This window comes from Hibiscus syriacus, unplaced genomic scaffold, assembly GCF_006381635.1.
Source record: "Hibiscus syriacus cultivar Baekdansim isolate YM2019G1 unplaced genomic scaffold, ASM638163v2 tig00111220_pilon, whole genome shotgun sequence".
Lineage (NCBI taxonomy): Eukaryota > Viridiplantae > Streptophyta > Magnoliopsida > Malvales > Malvaceae > Hibiscus > Hibiscus syriacus.
Window position 1 is genome coordinate 1,111,050 of NW_024063024.1, and position 22,016 is coordinate 1,133,065.

The 22,016-nt window shown below is 32.2% G+C and overlaps 1 protein-coding gene across 6 annotated transcripts; it reads right to left on the reverse strand.

The window, feature by feature from the left end:
• Positions 1-16,942: 16,942 nt before the first annotated feature.
• LOC120156432 (F-box/kelch-repeat protein SKIP11-like) lies at positions 16,943-20,178 on the reverse strand. Of its 6 annotated transcripts, none has more exons than XR_005519063.1 (3): positions 19,788-20,178; positions 17,429-19,310; positions 16,943-17,259 (listed from the first exon to the last, which is right to left on the reverse strand). XR_005519063.1 is itself a non-coding variant. In XM_039167747.1 (3 exons), exons 2-3 carry the CDS (start codon positions 19,174-19,176, stop codon positions 17,536-17,538), a joined length of 1,533 nt encoding a protein of 510 aa, XP_039023678.1. In that variant the 5' UTR covers positions 19,177-19,310; positions 19,788-20,178; the 3' UTR covers positions 17,264-17,535. The 6 variants fall into 6 exon arrangements, 5 of the variants coding, with proteins under 5 accessions (XP_039023678.1, XP_039023677.1, XP_039023676.1 ...); XM_039167747.1 differs by lacking the exon at positions 16,943-17,259 and having other exon boundaries at positions 17,264-18,659; positions 18,768-19,310; XM_039167746.1 differs by lacking the exon at positions 16,943-17,259 and having other exon boundaries at positions 17,264-18,627; positions 18,730-19,310.
• Between the last annotated feature and the right edge of the window lie 1,838 nt (positions 20,179-22,016).

The window sequence follows — 22,016 nt, forward strand, 5'->3', positions numbered from 1 at the left end:
TGTCCTTTTAAATGTTTATATAAGTGCTTACTTCTGGAATGTTATCTGATGCATTTTGTGAACTATGATAGAATAATGACTTGGGTGAATATCGTGCTAGTTTGAAACATATTTGGCTATATTTTCCCTGTTTAATATCATGTCTGTTTATAGTGTATGATTTGTAGTTTTTGGTATATCTAACTTGGTATGTTTATTATTTTTGTTAGGAATTTTTTTCGGCTTCATTGACTTTAAGGAATAAATTAAGCCTAGCTACTACAATTGCGTCGACACTTACACCTGTACAAAGAAATTTGTTTTAAAAAACTTGTTTCGGTCCATGGCTGAAAGTACAACATCCAGGTGGAGATGCTATATTGACCCATTTGTTTCTTCAGACCATGACTAACAATCTACCCGAGAGGATACAACGTGGTGATGAAGAGATATGATTTTATTTTCCACCGGCGTATACTTGTTTTGGGCGGGAGGAGTTTTGCTTAATCACTGGTCTATGTTTCAGACGACACGATGAAGTAGGTCAGTACACTAGTCATATCGCCCGAACATCATTGTTATTTCAGGTTTTTCCTGAGCTGTTAAAGGCGAAACCCAGTTTACACGTCGACGATTTGAAAAGATTACTTCTTAAAGATGGTTTTACTCGGATGGATGACCTTGATGTTGTTCGAGTATGCTTTTTATTACTTTTGAATGCCAACTTTTTAGGCAAAGAGGGCAGACAACCTATTTCTGAGGATTTAATATTATTGGTAGAGGACCTAAATGCATGGAACTTGTTTCCGTGGGGTTCATATCTATGAAAAGCTACCTGGAAAAAGTTGTCGTCTGTCTTTGAGGACCGTCGTAGTTTGCGTGGCCATGGTTTCAAATACACTTTGGTATGCATTATTTGGGCCTTTAAGGTAAGAATATCTATATAATGTTTCCAAAATTATAATTAATTATTTAAAATTACTAAAATTAATGTTTGTGTATTATATTGTTTGTAGATTTGGATATTTGAGGCTTTTCCCAGCATGCGGACATATGCCAAAAAAAATTCAAATGATATTCCTACGGATATTACCTGGAGGAGAATCCGGTTGTTGGATTGGGAAGATTTACTACCATATACGACGATGAATGATGTAAGTTAACATAAATACTACCATATATAAACAAGTTATTACTAGTGGGCGTTTGACTTTGTTTGAGCCTTTATATTGTTAGGAGGTAAACTATCCATTACAGAGGCTAACACCCATAGAGGTTGAGCTTGCCACTGATTGGTGGCAAGCTAATAGGCATTTTTTTTATAGGATGGATGATGAGTACCCCCCACTTCGAGAGCCATCACCTGATCGAGCAGATTTTACAGCTCGACACCGAGAGTCATCACCTGATCGAGCCGATTATATACCTCCACACCGAGAGCCATCACCTATTTCATCACATCATCGAGCCTCTTCTCCACCATCACCTCATGATAAGAGATCGACAAAGATGCCATGACATTTATCTCCCCATTATCCACCTCCATGGGATGAGTTAGGGGAGTTACGTGATGAGGTCAGTGCTTTACGTGACGACAATGGTGCATGGGGTGATGAGGTACGATCTTTACGTAGTGAGGTAGATGTTTTACGCGAAGACAATGGTGCTTTACGTGGTGAGGTATCTACTTTACGTGATGAGGTAGCCGCTCTACGTGAGATTGTTTCATCGTTGCAAATGAGGTTCATACTCTACACAATGAGTTAAGTTTGTTTAATATTATACTAAAAATGCAAATAACCTTTTTTCGGCATTATTTATTTATTTATTTATGTATTAATTTATTTTTAGCGGCCCGATAAGGTAAATACTTTACGTCGGGTTTTTCTTGCACGACGGGGTTTACGCATCAGATGTCGTGGACGTGACATTACGTCTCCTTTCACCCAAATAGTTCCAAGACTGCATAAGAAGAAGCTTGATTCACCTGTCATCGTTCAGGAGGCCCCTCCCATCGTTCAAAAGGCCCCTCCCACCGTTCAAGAGCCCGATTCACATGGCATACTATGTCGACATATTAATAAACCCCCTCTCGTGCCTGATATGATGGATCAGAGTTGGCTTTCGTATCAGTTACTGGCCAGTACCATTCCTTAGCATGAGATGAGAACACTACCGGACACAATTATGGATAATACCCTTTGGGCTAAGTCCGCAGTTGATTTTTATCTACATGAGCGAAGCCAGAGGTTCTACACTGACATATGCAAAATCGAAAAAATACATTTGTTTCTTGAGCGGTCTTGGTGGGGTGTTTTATTAGGGGTTGAAGAGAATGGCTATTTCGAGTAGGGGGTAAGTCTTATATTCTTCTTATATTGATTTTGATTATTTTTTTAAATTTATTAAATTCACTAATATATGTATTTTTTTTATAAAACAACATATTGATGCATGGGTGTCACGTCTTCTGATTATAAGGAAATTGAAAAAAATAAAAAAATGCAATGGAGTATTATGCCTTCGTCTTTTCACACAGTTCACTTGAAGGATCAGAAAGACGCTTCATATGCGTTGGGTAATGGAAAACTATCATTTATCCTGCGTGGTGGGAGGTCGATAAGGTTAGTATTTATTTTTGCATATTTAAAAGTGTTCATAAATTTTATTTGATGTGCGTAATTGAATTATTATTTATGATTGCATGTGTTTATCCCTGTTATGGAATCTCGTCCCATCCCTGAAGACGATAATATATGACAGTATGTTGAATTACATACCATTGTCTGGTTTGAAAGATATTATTTATAGGGGATAGAGCGATCATTTGGCTAAATACTTGGATGCGATTAATTATTGGACTAATTCAGGAAACAAGAAGCCAAATAAGTTAAAAGTTACAATGATTAGAGACGAGACAGTGCCACAACAAACGTCGGAAACCAGAGGGGATTGTGGTCTTCTTGTATGCATGTGCTTGGAACGTATGAAGAGAGGAGGTAAATAGTTTCTCCCTCCCACAGATAGAGATAGAGGTGCAGTAGGGTTATGGTTTCAGTATTTTATAGTTGGAGAGATATATGCGAGACGTTGCCTACATGCATCCGTGTGCTGAAAGTGTGCATAAATAACCATTTGTTATTGGTAAGTTTGAGCAAGTGTTGTTAACATATATACTCTTTGTTGGTTTGAAAATGTTTGGTTAAGTATATAGAATTCAATAATTTCATCTCATATTTGTTGGTTTTAGATGTGTAGAAAATCTCATGGCCATAACGTTTCTGCAGGTTAATCCTTCAAGTGAGCTGCGTGAAATTGATGTATTTGGATGTAAGCTCCCTATTGTTAGGAGCATTTGGATGTACTGTCTGGGGCTAATTGATGTATCAATATGCTGTCAAATGTAAATAATATTTTTTTTTGTTTAATTGATTTGTTGTTTAATTTCAATATGCATTATGTTGAAGGCAAAAAAGACATGTTGAAGGTACACCACCTTTAAGAAAGTCAAATTCGCGTTGCGAATTTGACTTTCGCAATAATAGCAACGTGAATTTGACTTTTGCGTTGTGAATTCAAGGAAAACACCTTCAAAAAGATAACAGACAACAATCGGATAAGTGATAACAAGTGAACAGATCATAGCAATGTTCAAACTCAAGTTACTAATGCATGTCTAACTGAAAATGTATGCATTCACACATAAAATACACATAATACAACGTTTGCATTTAAAAATCACCTAAGTTAATAGTCCCAAAAGGTGAAGCCGGTTGTGATTGCGATTTTGATTTCCTTTTGCTTTGCACCATATGAGCTTTGGATTTTGATGAGGATCCATATTTTGGTAGAGGAAAAGATGATTGTGATGGCACTGGTGATCCACAGGTTAACCTTGTATGATCACTTTCCTTGCACCGACTACATGTCGATATCCTTTTCTCTTCACCCTTAGATGGTATACGATCGTGATTTTTTGGTCGGCCAGGTAGCCTTCTGTCCATGCTGGTGGCAAAACTGTTTGTAAGTCATCTGGTATGTCCCACTCAGAAGGATGTGGAATAGGGTAGACAATCTCGTCATAAGTCTGTCGATATACTTCTGTAGTGTAGCAATCCATAGCGTATGTGCTTGAATCATATTGGTTTAGATGAAGAGCAACTTTTATAACATGACCACATGGATAACCATACGTTTGTCATTTCATACAACTACACATCTTTGCATTTAGATCGATAAGCCCATTTAAGTTATTATCCAATACTTCAAACAAAGTGTTTGAACATGGTTCAACTTTCCATGACGTTGACTTCACAACACGTTTCATTATCTTTTTTTCAGTCCATGGTGTAATACGACGTTCCAATTTTCCTGTAAATTTAAATAAATAATACTTAGTAAAATCTATTAAATGTGATAAGTTACGAATTTAAAGAAATAATACATGCATGGTTTCTTTTCTTATAGTACCACTGTTGAATAGAGGCTCGAAAAAACTCTATTAACATAGTAATGGGTAATTTTCGGGAATAACGACTTAGAGCGTTGATTGATTCTGCACTATTAGACGTCATGAAACCATATCTTGCTCCAAGTTAATGTACTCTTGACCATCTTTCAAACCCGACATCTTCTAGCATTTGAACACATTGAGGCAAAACACGTCTTAAACAATTTATATGCTTATTAAAATCCACTTCTCGATAAGCTTTTACAGCCTTCCAGTATGTCCATTTATGATTTTTTTATACCAGCATACCTTGATTTTAGATTTTCTGTACAAATGAACACCACAAAGTCCATGAAAAGCATCTGGGAAACACCTTCTAACAATGTTGTCAATTGAGTTTTTCATATCAGATATGATTTTCAGATTGCTAATAGGACCTATATAATCCCTAAGATGCCCCATAAACCATGTCCATGAATAAGAGGTTTCAGATTTGCCAACCCCGTAAGCTATTGGCAGTATCACATTGTTAGCATCCATGGCTACTGTTAATAAGTTTACTCCAAGGTATCGACCTTTCAAATGTGCTCCATCAACTATAATAACTGGGCACATGCAAGTAATAAACGAACGAATCTACAAAATAATATACATAAGAAATATAATCATTTAAATGTGAAATACATGTAACTAACAAAAATAAGTCAACAAAATTATATTGATTTACTAATCGCAGCACCAATGGCGAGAAACATCAACTCAAAACGTCCATCTCTATCTGTTTTGATATGAGTTACCGACCCAGGATTTTTCAGCTTTAAATTATGACAATAAGCCGACAGTTGGGCAAACGATGCTTCTGGCGAGCCCCTCAACAATTCCAAGGCATAACATTTGGCTCTCCAAGCTTGAGAATATAAGATACTAATCTTGAACCGAGCATTCATGTCAGTCATAATTTCATGTCCCCGATATACCCTGCCATTCAAAAATATTAACTCAGCCAGAAAACCACCCAACACATTTTTGTTTGCCTGTCTATGGTGAGGAAGAACTTGGGTTCTTGAACATGTATGTTTATCAATAAAAATCCTAACTCTAAAAATTTCGCAATCTTTTATCCTCTTTTCAATCATACGACACGTACAATTTTTGTCAATCATACACTTTATTTCGAAACGATCTTTGCTTGATTTATTAACTTTTAGTTGATAGCCATCTTCCATACATTTCGTATACAAAACTATCTTCAAGTCTTCTTTTTTATCAAAATAATCATCTTTCTTGATACAAATAACTTTTGTGTAACAATTAACTGATATCTTTACCAACTTTTCTTCCGGTATCTGAAGTAATTCTGGCATATTCCAATTATACATGTTCATTCACAATCGTAACTTCATCCTCATTATCATCAATAACATCTTCCTCAGCAGCGGCTGTTTCATCATCAAAATTTGGGTATTGACCAATATCAAAATCATTACACGTAGGGTCTGTTTCTTCTTCTGAAACATCATCAAAATTCGAGTATTGACCAAGATCAAAGTCTGGGTATTGACCAAGATCAAATTTCGAATACTGACTAGTACTCACAATTTTTTTCTGTTGGCTCATCATCGTCTAACTGGTCAATACGAAAACCGGAATTTGGTGCTGAAAGTTGATTGGGATTTGGATGTGGGTTTTGAGATTGTGTTTGGTATTGGAAATGTGGTGAAACAAAATTTTCTTGGTGATGAAATTGTGGTGAAACCATTAAATTTTGAGGTTGATAACAACGTTGTACATTGTGAGCACCATAAACCGGGGTTGAAGAACTTAGTTGATTACTACCCGCTACTGACCAAACTTCACTACTTCTAGGTTTAACAACATACAATGTAACATCATCTTGCGAAACACTAATATAAGCAATGAATCGTTCAACATCTTCATTGTCGGTTAACAAATAAACTTTACATTTTCTCTGATAAGATAACCTAAATCCACTTAGAGGCTCTAAATTCAATTTCTTTGCAACACGTAACATTAGAGTTTTATAAGTTAACTTTTTTAATGATAATTTTAGTTGAAGATTCATGGGTAAAGTCATATATTGTAAAACACCATTAACATTCTCCCATAACCCTCCAAAACACAAATCTATCCAAACATGACCAACTTTAGATGATTTCATTCTACAAATTGTAAATTAATTTACTAAACAAACGAGCTATAAACTAGATATCATCACTAACTTAGAGAAAAACATACCTTTATTAAGTTGATATTTGATAATTTGGGAGAGAAATCATTGAAAAATTATATAGAAATAAAATTATGTTAAAAAAATTAGAGATGGAGAAGGATGTCGTTGGATATAGGAACGGATGTCGCCGGAGAGAGTGAGAGATGGAGATGGAATGAGTTGTGATTTAGGGATTTAGGTTATGAGTTATGATTTAGGGATTTAGGTTATGAGTTACTGCTGCTGCATAGTTTATATACCCAAAACAAAATTTGTGTTGCGAATTCGAAAATCGAGTTGCACAAACAAAATTCGTGTTGCGATTTAGAAAATCTTGTTGCGAAAAAGAAATTTGCGTTGTGAATTCAGAAATCGAGTTGCGAATTTGAAATTCCGTGTTGCGAATTTGGAAATCGCGTTGCGATTGCAGAAACTAAGTTGCGAATTTGGAAAATGGTTTGCGAAATTGGAGTTCGCGTTGCGAATTTGTTGGTCATTTTCGGTCACTGAAGTTATTTTCTCTTAAAAAATTACTAATTTATTTTTTTTTAAAAAAAGTTGTATTTTAATAGTTTATGGTTATTACGAGATAGTATATGTTTATAATTTATTTTAACCATTGACAACATATATACTCTACCAGGGACGGAGGCAGGATTTAACTATGAGGGGCAAATTGTTTAACTTCGAAATAAACAGGTTCTCTGAAATTGAACAAACCATAAAAATTGAAAGTCAAACTTTCTTCCTAAAATATAATTAAACCAATAAATTTGGGAATGAAAATAATATAAATGTAATTATTTTAAAAATATTACTAGACCTAAAATCAATTAAACCTTCAAAGTTGAGGGTAGGGGGTTGCGCCTCCCACGTCCCATATAATTTCGTCCACTTTTTTACGAACGTAATTACTTAAACCAAAGACATCTAAAAAGAAAACATTCCCTTCAATTTCATAATATTGACAAAATTAAAAGCAATTTATTCAATATAATATTTTTTAAAATATTTAAGATAATGGTAACTTAATATGAACTAAACAGTTTTAATAGTGAAATAATTTATTGTTATCTCTTAATATATCGAATTTAAACACTATATATACAAAAATATGAGTTTTTATTATAAAATAATTTAGAATCTTTAAACAAATATTACTTTATATCCCTTTTAAATTTATATATATATAAAAAGTAAAAGTAACTTGAAATTGTACAAAAACGGTGTGATATATATCCTTTAACGTTTTCATGTTAGGGTGGGATTCGTGTACCGGCTAAATTAAAGAACTCTTGGTCTAATTTTAGTTCTAATCCCCTTTTATATTGATAATGGAGATCTAACCCTTTCTCTTTATACTTTTTGTATTTGTATTAATTTTTTAAAAAGGAAACTGCAGAAACACCAACTTGTTGACTGCGTTTCTGCCTTTTTAATAAAAATATATATATCTTAAAAAGTTATTCTATTAATATCGTTTTTTATTATTTTCGAATTGATACTTTTTTGTGTTACAAAAGTTAAAAAATGCTATGTTTCTAAAGAATACGAGTGGCGTAACATAATCTTATTTAACACCATCAATTTAAAAGCTATTCTATAAAAAGTGTTAATTCAGAAATTACTTTTTAGTATTGTTCAAGTAAATAAGCCACGTTTTTACCGAATAAATGTTAGTTTTTTTTTTTTCTAAAAAAAAATAAGAGAGGAAGTTGCAACTAATTGTATAATGAAAACACCTCCCGCAGTGGATGCTGCACTGTCTTTGATAATGCAGAGATCTCCGTTTCATTATTTTAAATTCTTAAAATATTTATTGGTTTGACCATAGACGGAGCTTTGTTGGGCTAAAGAAGCCTAATTTATTGTAAAAGTTTTATATATTCGATAAATTTTAGTCTAATAATATTTTAATTCATGTAAAAATAAATCTTTAAATTAGAAAATAAAAATAAATATTTAATTAAGTATGAGCTGAACTAAAGAAGGATAATTCAATATTTTTAATTTTTTGTCTAATAATAATTTATGTCATTGTAAGTTTAAATATTAAACAAATTAGATATTGTCTTATGAATTTTGACTTTAAATACCTAATAAGTCATTGTATTTTTCTTTAAAAATTAATATTTCGATCTATGTTAATATTTAATCCTGGCTTTGTTCATTTTTGAAAAATAGGGAACACTTGTGATAATAATCATCAAGTTATGATTTAAGTAAAATATTTTTACAATTTTCAATATTTATTTTATAAAAAAAATAATCGTCAAATAAATTCTGAAAAGTATTTTAGCCTAAAAAAACCTTGATTTACTTGAGAACTTGCTTGATGATAGAGACATCCAACTGTATTATTTAGGGTTGAGTGCAATATTAAGTTTTGGTTGTAGATTAGAGTAGTATTATTAAATTACATATGACATTTAAGTCTTCAACAATACATTCAAATTGAGTTATGTTGATGGAGTTGAATTTAGATGGTATTATTTATTTGAGGCGAATATAATTTAAAAATAAAAATATAAGTAATTTAATTATTATTATTATTATTATTATTATTATATAGAAAACAACTTAATAAATAATAAAAACACAAATTGAGATATAAAATAAAGAAATGGAGAGAAGGCCATGTGGTACTTCACCTAATTACAATGATGAAAAGAAAAGAAAGCATGTGGGGTTGATAGTGGCATTCACGTGGTTCGTCCACCTAATTAGGACTCCCATCTTGCATGGCTCCTTCTTCGCCTTCCCCTTATAGCTTCTGCCCCAATTGTTTGAGCTGGCAACACCCACAATCACTGCTTTTCACTATACCATCCCCAACCCTACCATTATTTAAAGACATCCAAGGGCCATTCAACTATACTCAAATTATCATTCTACTCACCAAACTTTAAAAATTATCAACTCATCATTGATTTTATCGAATTTCCATAATATGGTTACTTCCATGTTGTAGTAAATTGTAAAAGCTAGATACATGACCATTTTATAAAATTCTGGTAAAATTAATAATTATTTTGTAACAGTTTGCAAACTCTAGTGATTATTTTATAATTTTTAAGAAATAGTGATCGAAAAAAAATATTTTAAGATAATTCAATGATGAGTGTACTTTGCTCAAATTAGATTTAAATTCCCTTATTGTGCTATAAGTTTCAATAATGTTAATAAGACTCAACTACTCGGCACATGGACCATTTCAGTTTGTTTATTTTAATACATTTTGTACTTTGTAACATACTCCACTTCTTTTTTAGGTATTGTGATCAAACCTATAACGGGGTAATAATTCATACGAATTATACTCAATACACTGCTAATAAATTAAATGATAAAAATTTATCTAAAATCAAATTAAATGTATTTAAATTTAAAATTTAAAATTATATATTAAAGAAAGATAACGAAAGAAAACGTCTTACGTTAAACGATGAAATTTATGGTAATTTAAATTAAAGAAAGATAACATACTATTTACATCGAATAGATGGGTATTTGATTGAATCGAGTTAAACTAAGATAAAAAGTTGTGAATTAGTCGAATTGATGAGTCATATGTTATCAGTTAAACTTTATTTGTTTTTTTTCAATTAAGTTTACGAAATTCAAATCGAGTCAAGTTGTTCGAGTCTTTATTCAAATCTAGTTATAATTATTTATTAACTTACAGTATGAATTATTTATAAATTTATTTTATTAAAGAATGTTATTTCGGAGAAAAAATTCATGAGAATAAAGAAATTGTAAAAAAAATAATAAAAAAACCAAATTGAATAAATTAGAAAATTGAGAGACTAAATTTAAAAAAATATACATTTATTGTTAAAAATAAGAATTCAAATTACATAAATATTATATGGCGGAAGATGGGCACGCTATTAAAATTTAGTTGATAGACTTAAAATAAAAGATGAATTAAATGTATGAGTAAATTAATAATAAATATTCGATCTAATCAAATTAATAAATTTCAAATTACTTGAGCTAACGAATCATATTTTATCCTTTAATTTTTTTAAACTTTTTTTTAATTACGTTCAACTTTCGAATCAATCAAGTTTTTCTCACTTTTTTATTTCGTTGTCAAATATTATTTGATATACATGTGGCTTATATTTTTTTAATTTTAATGGCGAAATTAAAAAAAAAATATAGTATGTTTTATGTATTGTTGATAATTTACCTTTTTATAAGAAATAATTAAAAAATTATTTAATATGTCTTGAGTTTTTTTTATTTCTATCGGTTTTCAATTTCTATTAATCGACTAATTCAGATTGATTAGTGACAAAGACGATGGTGATCCTCCTAAGTCAATTTGTTCAATTTGCAAACGTCAAGACTCGAATCTCTAACCTTTGCCTAACAAATCTAGTGTCTCATTCCACTAAACCAACTGGTTGTTGGTCTTGAGTAGGGGTGTTCAAAACCGATTACCTGAAATTTTCAGGTATAAATATCGGCCCGTGTCTCGACCCATTAAGTGTGGGTACTCGTATTTTCGAGTAACAGGTAGTCGGTTCATATATATATATATATATATATATATATATATATCTTTAAATATATTATTTTTAACAAATAATTACATAAAAAGATTCTAAAATTTTAAAATATAAAGATCTATAATACTAATATCCTCGTAAATTTTTAAAATTTAAATTATAAAATTAAAAGATGAAACTTATTAAAAATATAATTAAAAATACAATTAAAGTTAAAATATTTTGAAGTTAAAAGAAATAATCTAGATTGCTATGGTGAAATAATTTAGAAAATTAACAATTTAGAATGTTATAGTGTAATAGTTTAAGAAATTAGGAATTTAAAATATTATGGTGAAATAATTTGAGAATTAAGAATAAAAAATATAATATAAAATGAAAATAAAAATTATATAAGAAATCAAGTATCTGGTCAGCGGGTACCCGATTAGAGGATATTTTGTGACCTAGGCATGACCCGAAAACTCGAAAAAATAGTAGGTCGGGTACCCAACCCTTAAAATCGAGTATTTTTATTATATATGCCTAGTAAGTTTTAACCGGGTCGGCAAGTTAATAGATCAGATAGTTCGAGTAGAATATTTTTGAACACCCCTAGTCTTGTATTGGTTCTTTTATTTTTATTGTTATAAAGTCATCACGTTATACAATGACAGATCCACTAAGGTTTAGGGTGAGCACATATCCATCATTAAATTTGAATTTTCATCAGATAATTATGTATTTTATTAATTATACTTATCTTGAAATTTTATTTGTCGTTATCCCATACAAAAATTTTATGTGGCTGATATGTGTGTGTGTGTGTGTTACAAAAATTTTATGTGGCTGATATGTGTGTGTGTGTGTGTGTGCGCGCGTGCGTGCGTGCGTGCGTGCGCGTGCGTGCGTGCGTGCGTGTGTGTGTGTGTGTCATAACTAAAAAATATTTATAGATCTGTCACCAACATTATATTGTTATTAGACCCATCCCACAAGATATGTAAGTCTTGTGTTATTTTTCTAAAATGATGCCTTTAAAATATTTTATAATAAAATGAAATGGTCAAATATCAAAATTTAAGAAGATTGAAACTAGGATTGATATAAACAATAATTTTTTCCCATTAAACACCAAAACTTTGATGAATTTTTAGAAAAAATTAAATTCAATTGAATTCTTGAGATAATAAGAGATAAAATTAGAAGATTTTTTTGTTAAATTTTATCATGAAAAAAATATTTTTTTGAAGTATGACCCCCTAAATTTTGAGGTACTGTGACACATCATAAACTATACTTGTCAATGGACGGGCTCCATCTGCTCCCTGAAAATTTCAAATTAACTTATATTTTAAATATCTCATTTGTATTTTCAATTGATAATATATTTCCACTCTAAAATTTTATAAGTTCGTATTTTGTAAAATTTTAAAAGTTCATTCCTAACATAAAATATTACATTCGTCTCTAGTACTAGTGATGTTTATCCTTGATTGTGGACCGTGATAGTTATTTATATATTTAATTTTTCAAATTATTTTATTAATTTTTAACTCGTTATTTTTATAAATTTATTTTAAGAAAATTATATATTTAAAGTTATAAATAAAACCTACAAAATAAAAAAAAAATCTGTATACAATATCAAATCGAATAAGAAAAGGAGTTTAGACACATCATTGATGTAACCGTAAAAAAGATTGTTCTCGGCACATAATTATTGCTAAAATGAGAAAAATGGAACCATTTTGTTGTCCTTCAAAACTTTGGAGGAAAGCACACGCCAATTTTCCAAAAGCTTGTGGGCTAAGGGTTTTTTTAAATGAGGAACAGTGTTTTTTTACCCCATTGATTTGAAAAACCACTAGGAGTTGTAGTCTTGTAGATCGATTCTACACCTTTAGAAGGATTGCACATAATTAAAAGAAAACAACGGTGAAGCATCAAAGTATTAAGTTCAAACCCTAACAAGCACTTAAAAGATGGATATAGGTTAGTTGAGTCGAGTTTTTAGCCATTTCGTATCTGATCCGAATATTATGTCCTTTCATCTGCCATTCTACGTGACTTGTATTTAAGGAAAATCCACCTAATTTGACTTTGAAGATAAAAATCTGCACATTCACATGATTTGATCCCACATAAATATATATTATATTTTTATTAGCTACAACGGAAATCTAATTAAAAAGAAATATAAAGAATGATATTATTTTAAATATATCTAGATTTATAAGAGATAATCTTTCTATTTTCCTGAATCGGACTAGCTTAAAGATTTTATTTTAAATCCAAACTCGATCAAGTTTTATATTTCAAAAAGTATGACCCAAACCAACTTATATTCGGTTTTTTTAATATAAAAAATAATCTAATAAAATCAAATCGAATCAAAACTGTAATACCCCAAACATCGGGCAATGACTAAAATGTAAGAATTTAAAATTTAGTGGTTTAATTGGAATAAATTGAAAAGTTCAAGGACTAATTTTAGAAATTTGTGTTTGAGACTTATTGTAAAATATGGAATAATGGAAGGGCAAAGAGGTCTCTTAGTAGAAAATGAATTTAAAATTCATTTTTAAGAGATAAAACATGTGGGGAAAAGGGGAGAGAGAGGGAAAAGAAATATCTGGAAGCTTGGTTCTTCTCCTTCTCTTCCCGTGAATTCCATTGTTAAGGTAAGTTAATTTCAAATTGGTTGTTTCTTCAAATTTTGGTTTGGTTTTGAAGATTTAAGTGATATAGAAGCCTAAGGTTGAATAAAATTAAGAGATTAGTGAATTATTAATGGATTAGTGAATTATTAATGGATTAGTAAAATGGGTTGTTAAGGGATTTGATGAGATTGAGTAGTATTTGGATTTCTAATGACATAATTGACTTGTCAAGAGTTTAATTAAGAAGTTAGAAGTATTAGAAATGATTAAGAACATGTTTGAATATTTGGTGTGATTTTTAGTTCTAAGTGTTCTATGGAGAAATTTAGATGTTATAAGAGGATTAATGGACATAAGTTGTGTGGTATAAGTGCTAAAAAGTTTAAGGGTTTACTTGGAGTTAAAAGTATGAGATTTTGGTGAAATTTTGGAAAAATTCAAAGTGAAAAATATGAATTATGGGTAAGGGTATCGGTACTGGAAGAACAGTACCGATACTATAAAGGTAATTTGTTGGAAAAGAGATGAATCGGATGATCAATATCGATACTGATTTAAGAAGTATCGATACTGATGTGGAGGTATCGATAACAAGAGGAAAGTATCGATACTGATGTGGAGGTATCGATAACAAGAGGAAAGTATCGATATTGTAATTGAAAATGGAATTCCAGAATGCTAAAATGGTATCGATACTGAAGTGGGTATCGGTACCATAGAAGAGAAGTATCAGTACTGTAGGAGTGGTATTGATATTGTTCAGTCTGAAATTTTAATTAGGAGTTGTTATTCCGTTTATGTAATTACTAATTGATGAACCATTAATGGAAATTCGTTATTAATGTTGGATATATCTATGTGTAGATTTGGATCGGAATCGTACCGAGAAAAGCGATATAACAAAGAGATTTATCGATAGTTAAAAAGTATTCGTTTAGAACTTACGTGAGGCAAAGGTGAGTGCAAATTATATTTTTATATTAAGATATGAGGACGGCTTGCGATAAGCCAACCTCGAAGTTTTTGATCGAAACAATTATTTTTATTATGTTTTAGATAAAGTGTATTTTCAATATATTGTTTTTGATTTTATATGTATATGGTTTCGTTTTATATGAAAATGTTTAATGTTAAAATGTGATAAATGAAAACGATCGATGTGTAATTGCTTATGTGAATGTACTCTATGAGAATAAGACACATTTTGAATAATGAAATGAGAAATAAATATGTGGTTAAAGCCCAAGGTATATGTATGAGAATTAGAGGTATAGTTGGCATGTCAAGAGTCGAGGGTTCTATGTGGTCCTTCGGAACAAACCTATGTGGTCCTTCGGGACAAACCTATGTGGTCATTCAGAACAAATATGTCGCACTTCGGTGCAAATTATGTGAGCAATGGTGACTGCATTAGTGCACAACCTTCTCAGTAATATGTATTGAGCTATTAAAAACAAAGTGATATAAACTGAACAATGTATAAAAGTATACATTGAATTTCTTATGAAATGTAAATTGAATTTCTTATGAAATGTTTTCGTACTTGTCTCACTAAGTCAACAACTTCGCGTGTGGATGTTTCACGCGTAGTTTCAAAGAAATTTGAGGACTAAAGCTAGGAGAGGACAACATACTATCGAAGAGGAACATATCAGAACAATTGGAATGTAAGTTTCTTATTTTGTGATTTTTGTTGGCATGTATTATAAAATTTTAAATTGTAATGATCTGATCCGTTTTGTATTCATACAAATTTATATCTATGTAAATTATCGAATGTTTTAATTCCATTATGAATTTTAATAGAATTTTTTTATAAATGTTTTACCACTCAAATATATTAAGTGTTTGAATTTTATATGTGCTTTTAAAGAGTAAAAGTTTTGGAAAGTTAATGTGATACACCGGATTTATATCTGAGTTGGGTACGAGTTGGGAGTGTTACAAAAACTAGTCATGTACGAGTATCGTACACATGGCTACAAACACTCGATCCTCACCTCTAAATTGTCTAATCTGCGTACAAGGAAAAGAACCAATTTATAGTTTGTAAAATTCATTAATTTTTTTTATTGATCTACAAGATTAAAAGAGATCAATAATCGATATTATATTTGTTGTCTAAAAATACGGGGAGTGAAAGTAAATAGCTTGAAAGGTAGGTCGAGAGAAGGCGACATGAAGTCTTGAATGCATTTCTTGTTTTATAATATTATTGCAATTAGTGGAAGGACATTTGGATATAATATAATTGATATCCCATTATGGTTAAAGGGGAATAATTCAATCCTCCACCACCACTCAGTAATCCTTTAGCTGGCACTTCATGCCTTAGGCCCACCAAAATGCACTCAACAAAACCTCAATTTGCAATTCTTATATTCTCGCAACCATTGGCCGTTTTAGATTTTCAGGAGATAATAGTCCCACACCTGACAAGGTTGATGGAGATAGATGCTGCTTCTTTGAAGTTTTAAAGGGAAGAAGACATTTGTGTTTTGGAAGGAAACTATACGGGCTTTGTGCCCCCAACTCAATATGGCTTGTAAAACACATTTCTCAGCCCATTTCACCTAATTCTGATTTACAGTATTCCACGACTGTACAATCGTATCAAAACACGTGCGTTGCTAAACCACAAGAAGACGAACATTTTGTTTTCCATGTTTTTTAATCAGACCGGATCAGCTTTTTCAACCGCTTTCATTCACAGCAAAATTTTATTGTTCTTTACCAGAAACTGAGAAAACATAATAATGGTAGGCCTAACACCCTTGAGGACGATGGTTTCATCATCATGATGCAATGAAAGATTTGAGCCCACATTTTGTAGGGTAAGCTCTTAGGTCAAACTTACCCGAGGGACTCGTCTAATTTCAATATGGTCGATAAATATCCATCATGAGTACACTCAATGCAGGTTACCATTGGCACCAGGGATTCACGACTATTAAATGCCACGTAATCCATCCTCCTGTCTCACACAGGGTTAAAACTACACTTGTCACCAAACTAGTTCCCAACTACTTTTATGAGGCATCAACAAAACCACAAAATTGCACGAAAAGAATCACTTATGAATTGGCAAGTTGAGCAAATGGAGAAACAGGCACCATCCAACTGAACAAAAGAAACTAAAAACAATAAAGGATTCCAGAGTGTACATAAGAAAAATTCTGGGAGTATACAGTTCATGAATTGTAATGATCAATGTAATCAGTACATCAGCCAACATCTAAAGATAACCACCTCCAGAACTTATTTCCTCCCTTGAAGACAATTCCGAGAAAATTTAAAGAAGGAACCCGTATGACCAGTTCTGTGTTCTTAAAAAAACTTCAGCAAACTCTAATGGCAACCTACCAATGTGTTGATACTTCAAATTATTAAACATACTCCTGTGCTACATGACGCCAGCCTCCGCAAGTTCTCATGTCACTGAAGACACAAATTTAATGGAAGAAATTTTGAATGAGGTTTGGAAACGGAATAAAAACTCAAGACATCCTATCAATAAGGCGTTCTATTGAATCTTGAGTTATCTGAAACTCTTCCCCATCGTCTCCCGGTCAAAAGGGAAAAGATGTAAAAAACAAGGGGAAATTACCAATAGTAAAAATTCGGAGTTCTGTGTTGAAGAAAAAAGCAACCATGCAGACCCTGGTGGCAGTGCAATACCGTTCAACTGCACAAGATGCCACCACAATCCATCTCTTAGCATCCCATCACAGCACAATTATACACAAAGTTACCCAATTGCTTTCTGGCAAGCAAGTTCCATTCTGGAGGCCCTTCGCTCGGAACCCAAGAATTGAGCTCAATAAAACCTTCACCCAAAGCCCTAGGTCCACCAATCACTATAAGGCGATCTCCACATGCTCTGAAAGCAAGACCCCAACCGTTCATTGATACTGCCCTTTCAGGCAATCTTCCGATAGTCAACCATGAGTTTGCTTCCTTATCATACTTCTTAACCTCCATGTCAGCATGATCAGCAGCATACAGTTCATTATTAACTACTGCAACCAGAGGGGGTGCCACAGCTGCTGCAGGCATATCTGCCTCAACTCTACTCCTTCCAGGAGACATGTTAGGAATTTCAGTCCACTTTTTTGTCTCTAAATCATACTCCTCGCCACAAGTGAGAACCTGTGCATCCTTCCCACCAATTCCTCCGATCACATAAAATTTCTTATCCATAAATACCCCGCTACACATCCTCCTTGGCTTATTCATGCTTGGCAAAGTCTCCCATTTCTGAGTCTCAGAATTGTACATTTCTGCAGAGCTCAGGATATTACCCTGAGAATCAAAACCACCAGCTAAAATTGCAATCTCTCCAAGACTAGCTGATCCAAACAAGCACCTTGGAGCATTCATACTGGTCCCAAAAGTCCATGAATTTGTTAAAATACTATATCTATATATAACCTGAGAAGTCTCAAAGACGAGTAACTCAGTTCCCACAGCCAGTGATTCCTTATCTGAAAAAATGAAACATTCAATTTCATTGGGAGGCATCCTTGGCAAATGCATCCACCTATGTCTAATAGGATCAAATGCTTCCCATTGAAGGAGGTGACAAGAAAAGTAAACCCAATGCTCAACAACACCATTCTGTCTCCTCAACTTATAGATCTCTCCACTCCTGATTAAGGAACGAAAACTTCGATTCAACATGGCAATGGAACCATAATCAGACCTCGAGCACTTAATCAGACAACTGATTGAGTTATCTCTCCCAATTGGTTGGATTAATGCATCCAAGTCGGATGAAGAATCCCCAGTATGTCTGTGGTGACCATCCTCCGGAGAATCAGAGAAGTCATTATCATTATCTCGCCCAATTGGTTGGATTAATGCATCCAAGTCAGATGGTGAATTCCCACCATGTCTGTGGTGACAATCCTCCTTTGGAGAATCAGAGATGCCATTATTATCATTACCACCATCTTCCTCAGATTGCTCCACCAGCGACTCTTCCACGGAATCTGACAGGCTTTCATTGTCTGATTGGTTATCCAAATCCGATTTGCCTAGACCAATGGGGCTGTGGTGGATAAGTGAAGAATCCATATCCGAAGAAGAACTGGATCTCTTACCATCATCATCGGATTGGTCAGGCGAATCTGGCAAGACAAGGTCATCTGAGTCTTGTGGGGAAGAAGTGTTATTATTATTATCGTCACTGGAGGAATCATCGGAAGAAACCTTAGACAACTTGGTTTCCGGACAACCATCGGAATCGGTGAATTCTCTTGGGCGCTTTCCATGGTACATGTAAGCCCGCTTTCTTCCTCGTTGACAAGAACTGGCAAACACTAAACAGGACTTGCAGGACCGGTTCTCCAACATGACTCTTTTGCCCCCTCCCTACCTCGGACGGGAAAATCCCCAAAACAACAATGGGAATTTTCAAATCACTGTAACGACCACAAGTTCTATTGTCCTCCCCCGAAATAAACGATGTCAAGAGGAACAAATTCTTTCTATTCGAGAACAGGGAGAAAAAAGAAAAAGAAAAGAACAGTTTCAGTATAAACTTCAAAACGATAAAACAAAGCAAACAGAAATTTAATACAGTAAATTAAAGATCCAAACTCAGGTTTATAAGAAATATTGTCTATGCTCGTTTATGGAAAAAAAAGTCAAAAACAATAATTAACGTATGCAAATTTAGTTAAAAAAACCGAATTCACGATCAAACAGAGGTGAAGAAATATAAGTACAGATCCCAGAATTTCATTGAACACAAACAAGAACAAAATAACAGACAGATTCAAACGAAGAGAAAAAGAAAATAGCTAATCAGATCTGTTTACAATTTCATCACATTAATCAGTAGATAAACACAAAGCGGTAAATATAATAGAAACATAAAAATGAATAACAACAAAAGCAAATAAGTGACTGATTATGAAAATGAAAAAGGAATAATAATAACACCAATGTTGCGAGGAACTTACTGATTGGATAAGGGAAAATTCACAAGGAAAAAATAATTGAAATGAACCTCTTTTCGTCAAAAAAAATTCACTATCTCATTCTCTCGGTTTTTTTCCCCACTTGTTGTTCCTTTGATTTGCTGTTGCTGTTCTTCGCGTTATCTAGTTTCTTCGTTTAGTTTTTTCTCTCTCTATAGGCTGTTTATTTGTCCTTTGGATTTAGTCTGCAAATCAGAACGAGGGAGCTTTGATTTTGGCTTTGCAAGCAAAATCTAAAAATGTCCCCTTTATCTATCTTAAAACTTGTTCTCTCCCTTCCCTTTTCTCTCTCCCCAAACAAACAAAGTAAATAAACATTTGAAATTTTATTTGATGAAACAAATTTATTTATTTTTCGTTTTTACGTTTTGTTTGTTTACGGAGACGAATTATATAAGAAATATAGGGTGGTGGTGATTAGGAGGAGAGGGCGGCGGCGATGGTGGTGGTGGGGCCTATATAGGTAATGAACAACCGGTAACTGGTTAGCGCCGGTAGAGACACGTGTTGACTAGTGTGATAATGATGAGGAGGTGATGGAATAAAAATCGTCCCTCTCTCCTTTGTTTCTTTTTATTTATTTTTTCGAATACTTATTTGGTATAATTATGTTGATTTTGTAATAATTTTATTCTATAAAAATTAGTAATGAATAATTTTAATTAAATTGTTTTATATATATTTAAAACTCGGGTACCCCTAACAGTCGTAATACGAAAGAGGCTGCCAGCTTCCGTTAGTGGAGTTTTGATTCCCTGGCTCTGCGGTACAGTCTTTTTAAAAAATAAATATTAAACTTTCAATTATCTGATGTATAATAAAACCGCGGTTGTCATCAACTTTCACTATGCCAAGATTCTTAATAATCATTTCAACTTTTAATTTACACATTCATACCATAAATAATATAATTATAGATAGGGGTCGGTCGGCTTCACCACTTTCTGGCTTACTCACCTTCATATATAATCATCACTCTCTCATTCTCCAAACATGTCGATATTTTCCATTATTTGTTATTTCTTACTATTTTTTAAATTTTCCAATTGTCTCTAATTTTAATGTAATTAGATTATAATGATTTTTTAAATGTAAGAATGTAATATACGTTCATGTAGATTCCTTCTTTCAATCCAACTGAAATATTTTTTAACTAATCTTTTTGTTTATGTATTACTTGATAAAACTGATAAATATTAGGAAAATATTATACAAATGGTCCCTCGACTGTAAGACAATTTTATTGAATCCCTCAACTATTAATTTTTACAAAATGATCATCTGACTATATGACGTTATTTTGTACAGGTTCGAGTTTGAGCTTTAACCAAGTTTAAGATTTTTTTTTATTTCGAGCTTTTACGAGCTTCAATTCATGGTTTTGAGTTAGAGTTGAGCTTGAAAATTGTTTACACGCGGGTTTCCAACTCGAGTTGAGCTCCATTTTAAAGTATTCGAGTCGAGCTTAACAATACTCGAACTCGACTTGATTCGTTTACAGCCCAAACCATTTGTATACTTTATCCTAAATATTAAATTTTTACGAGTGTTTAAAAGGAATTTAAACGACTTATCAGATTTTATGCATCAAAATGCTTATGTTTTTTTACAAGACAAAAACAACTAGTTTTATTAAAAATATAAAAATATATAGATTACAACGAAGGTTTACAATTACAATAGTAAACCAAACATATAATAAAAACATATTTCTATAATAATTGACGTAAGAAACTAGACACTTAAGATCACACGCTGATCATATACAAGTAAAAGAATAAAAAACTTTAACCAGCTAAACTCGAATAAAAGATACAGAATCATTAAAATATTTATTTTAATAGGATAATTAATGTCTTTTAATGATAAAAATTGTTGAATTAATATATTTTATGTTTCGTCCGACCAATTATTATCTTATATCAACAAATATTTGTCTAATATAACTTAACTTATAGTAAAATATTTATATTTTCATTTATCCAATTGTTATTTTGAGATTTATATCCTTTTATTTGTAATGATTCAATGAATGGATTTAAAAAAATAATTAATAAATTTAGGTTTTCATGAATCGAGAATTCAAATTTAAACAGATACATTAATTTGGTATGTACGTATTGACCGTCGTTTAATAACAAATTGAATGCAAGTGATACATCAATCAAACAACGAGATAAACATGAAAATAAATCGAACAAGAGTTTGGTC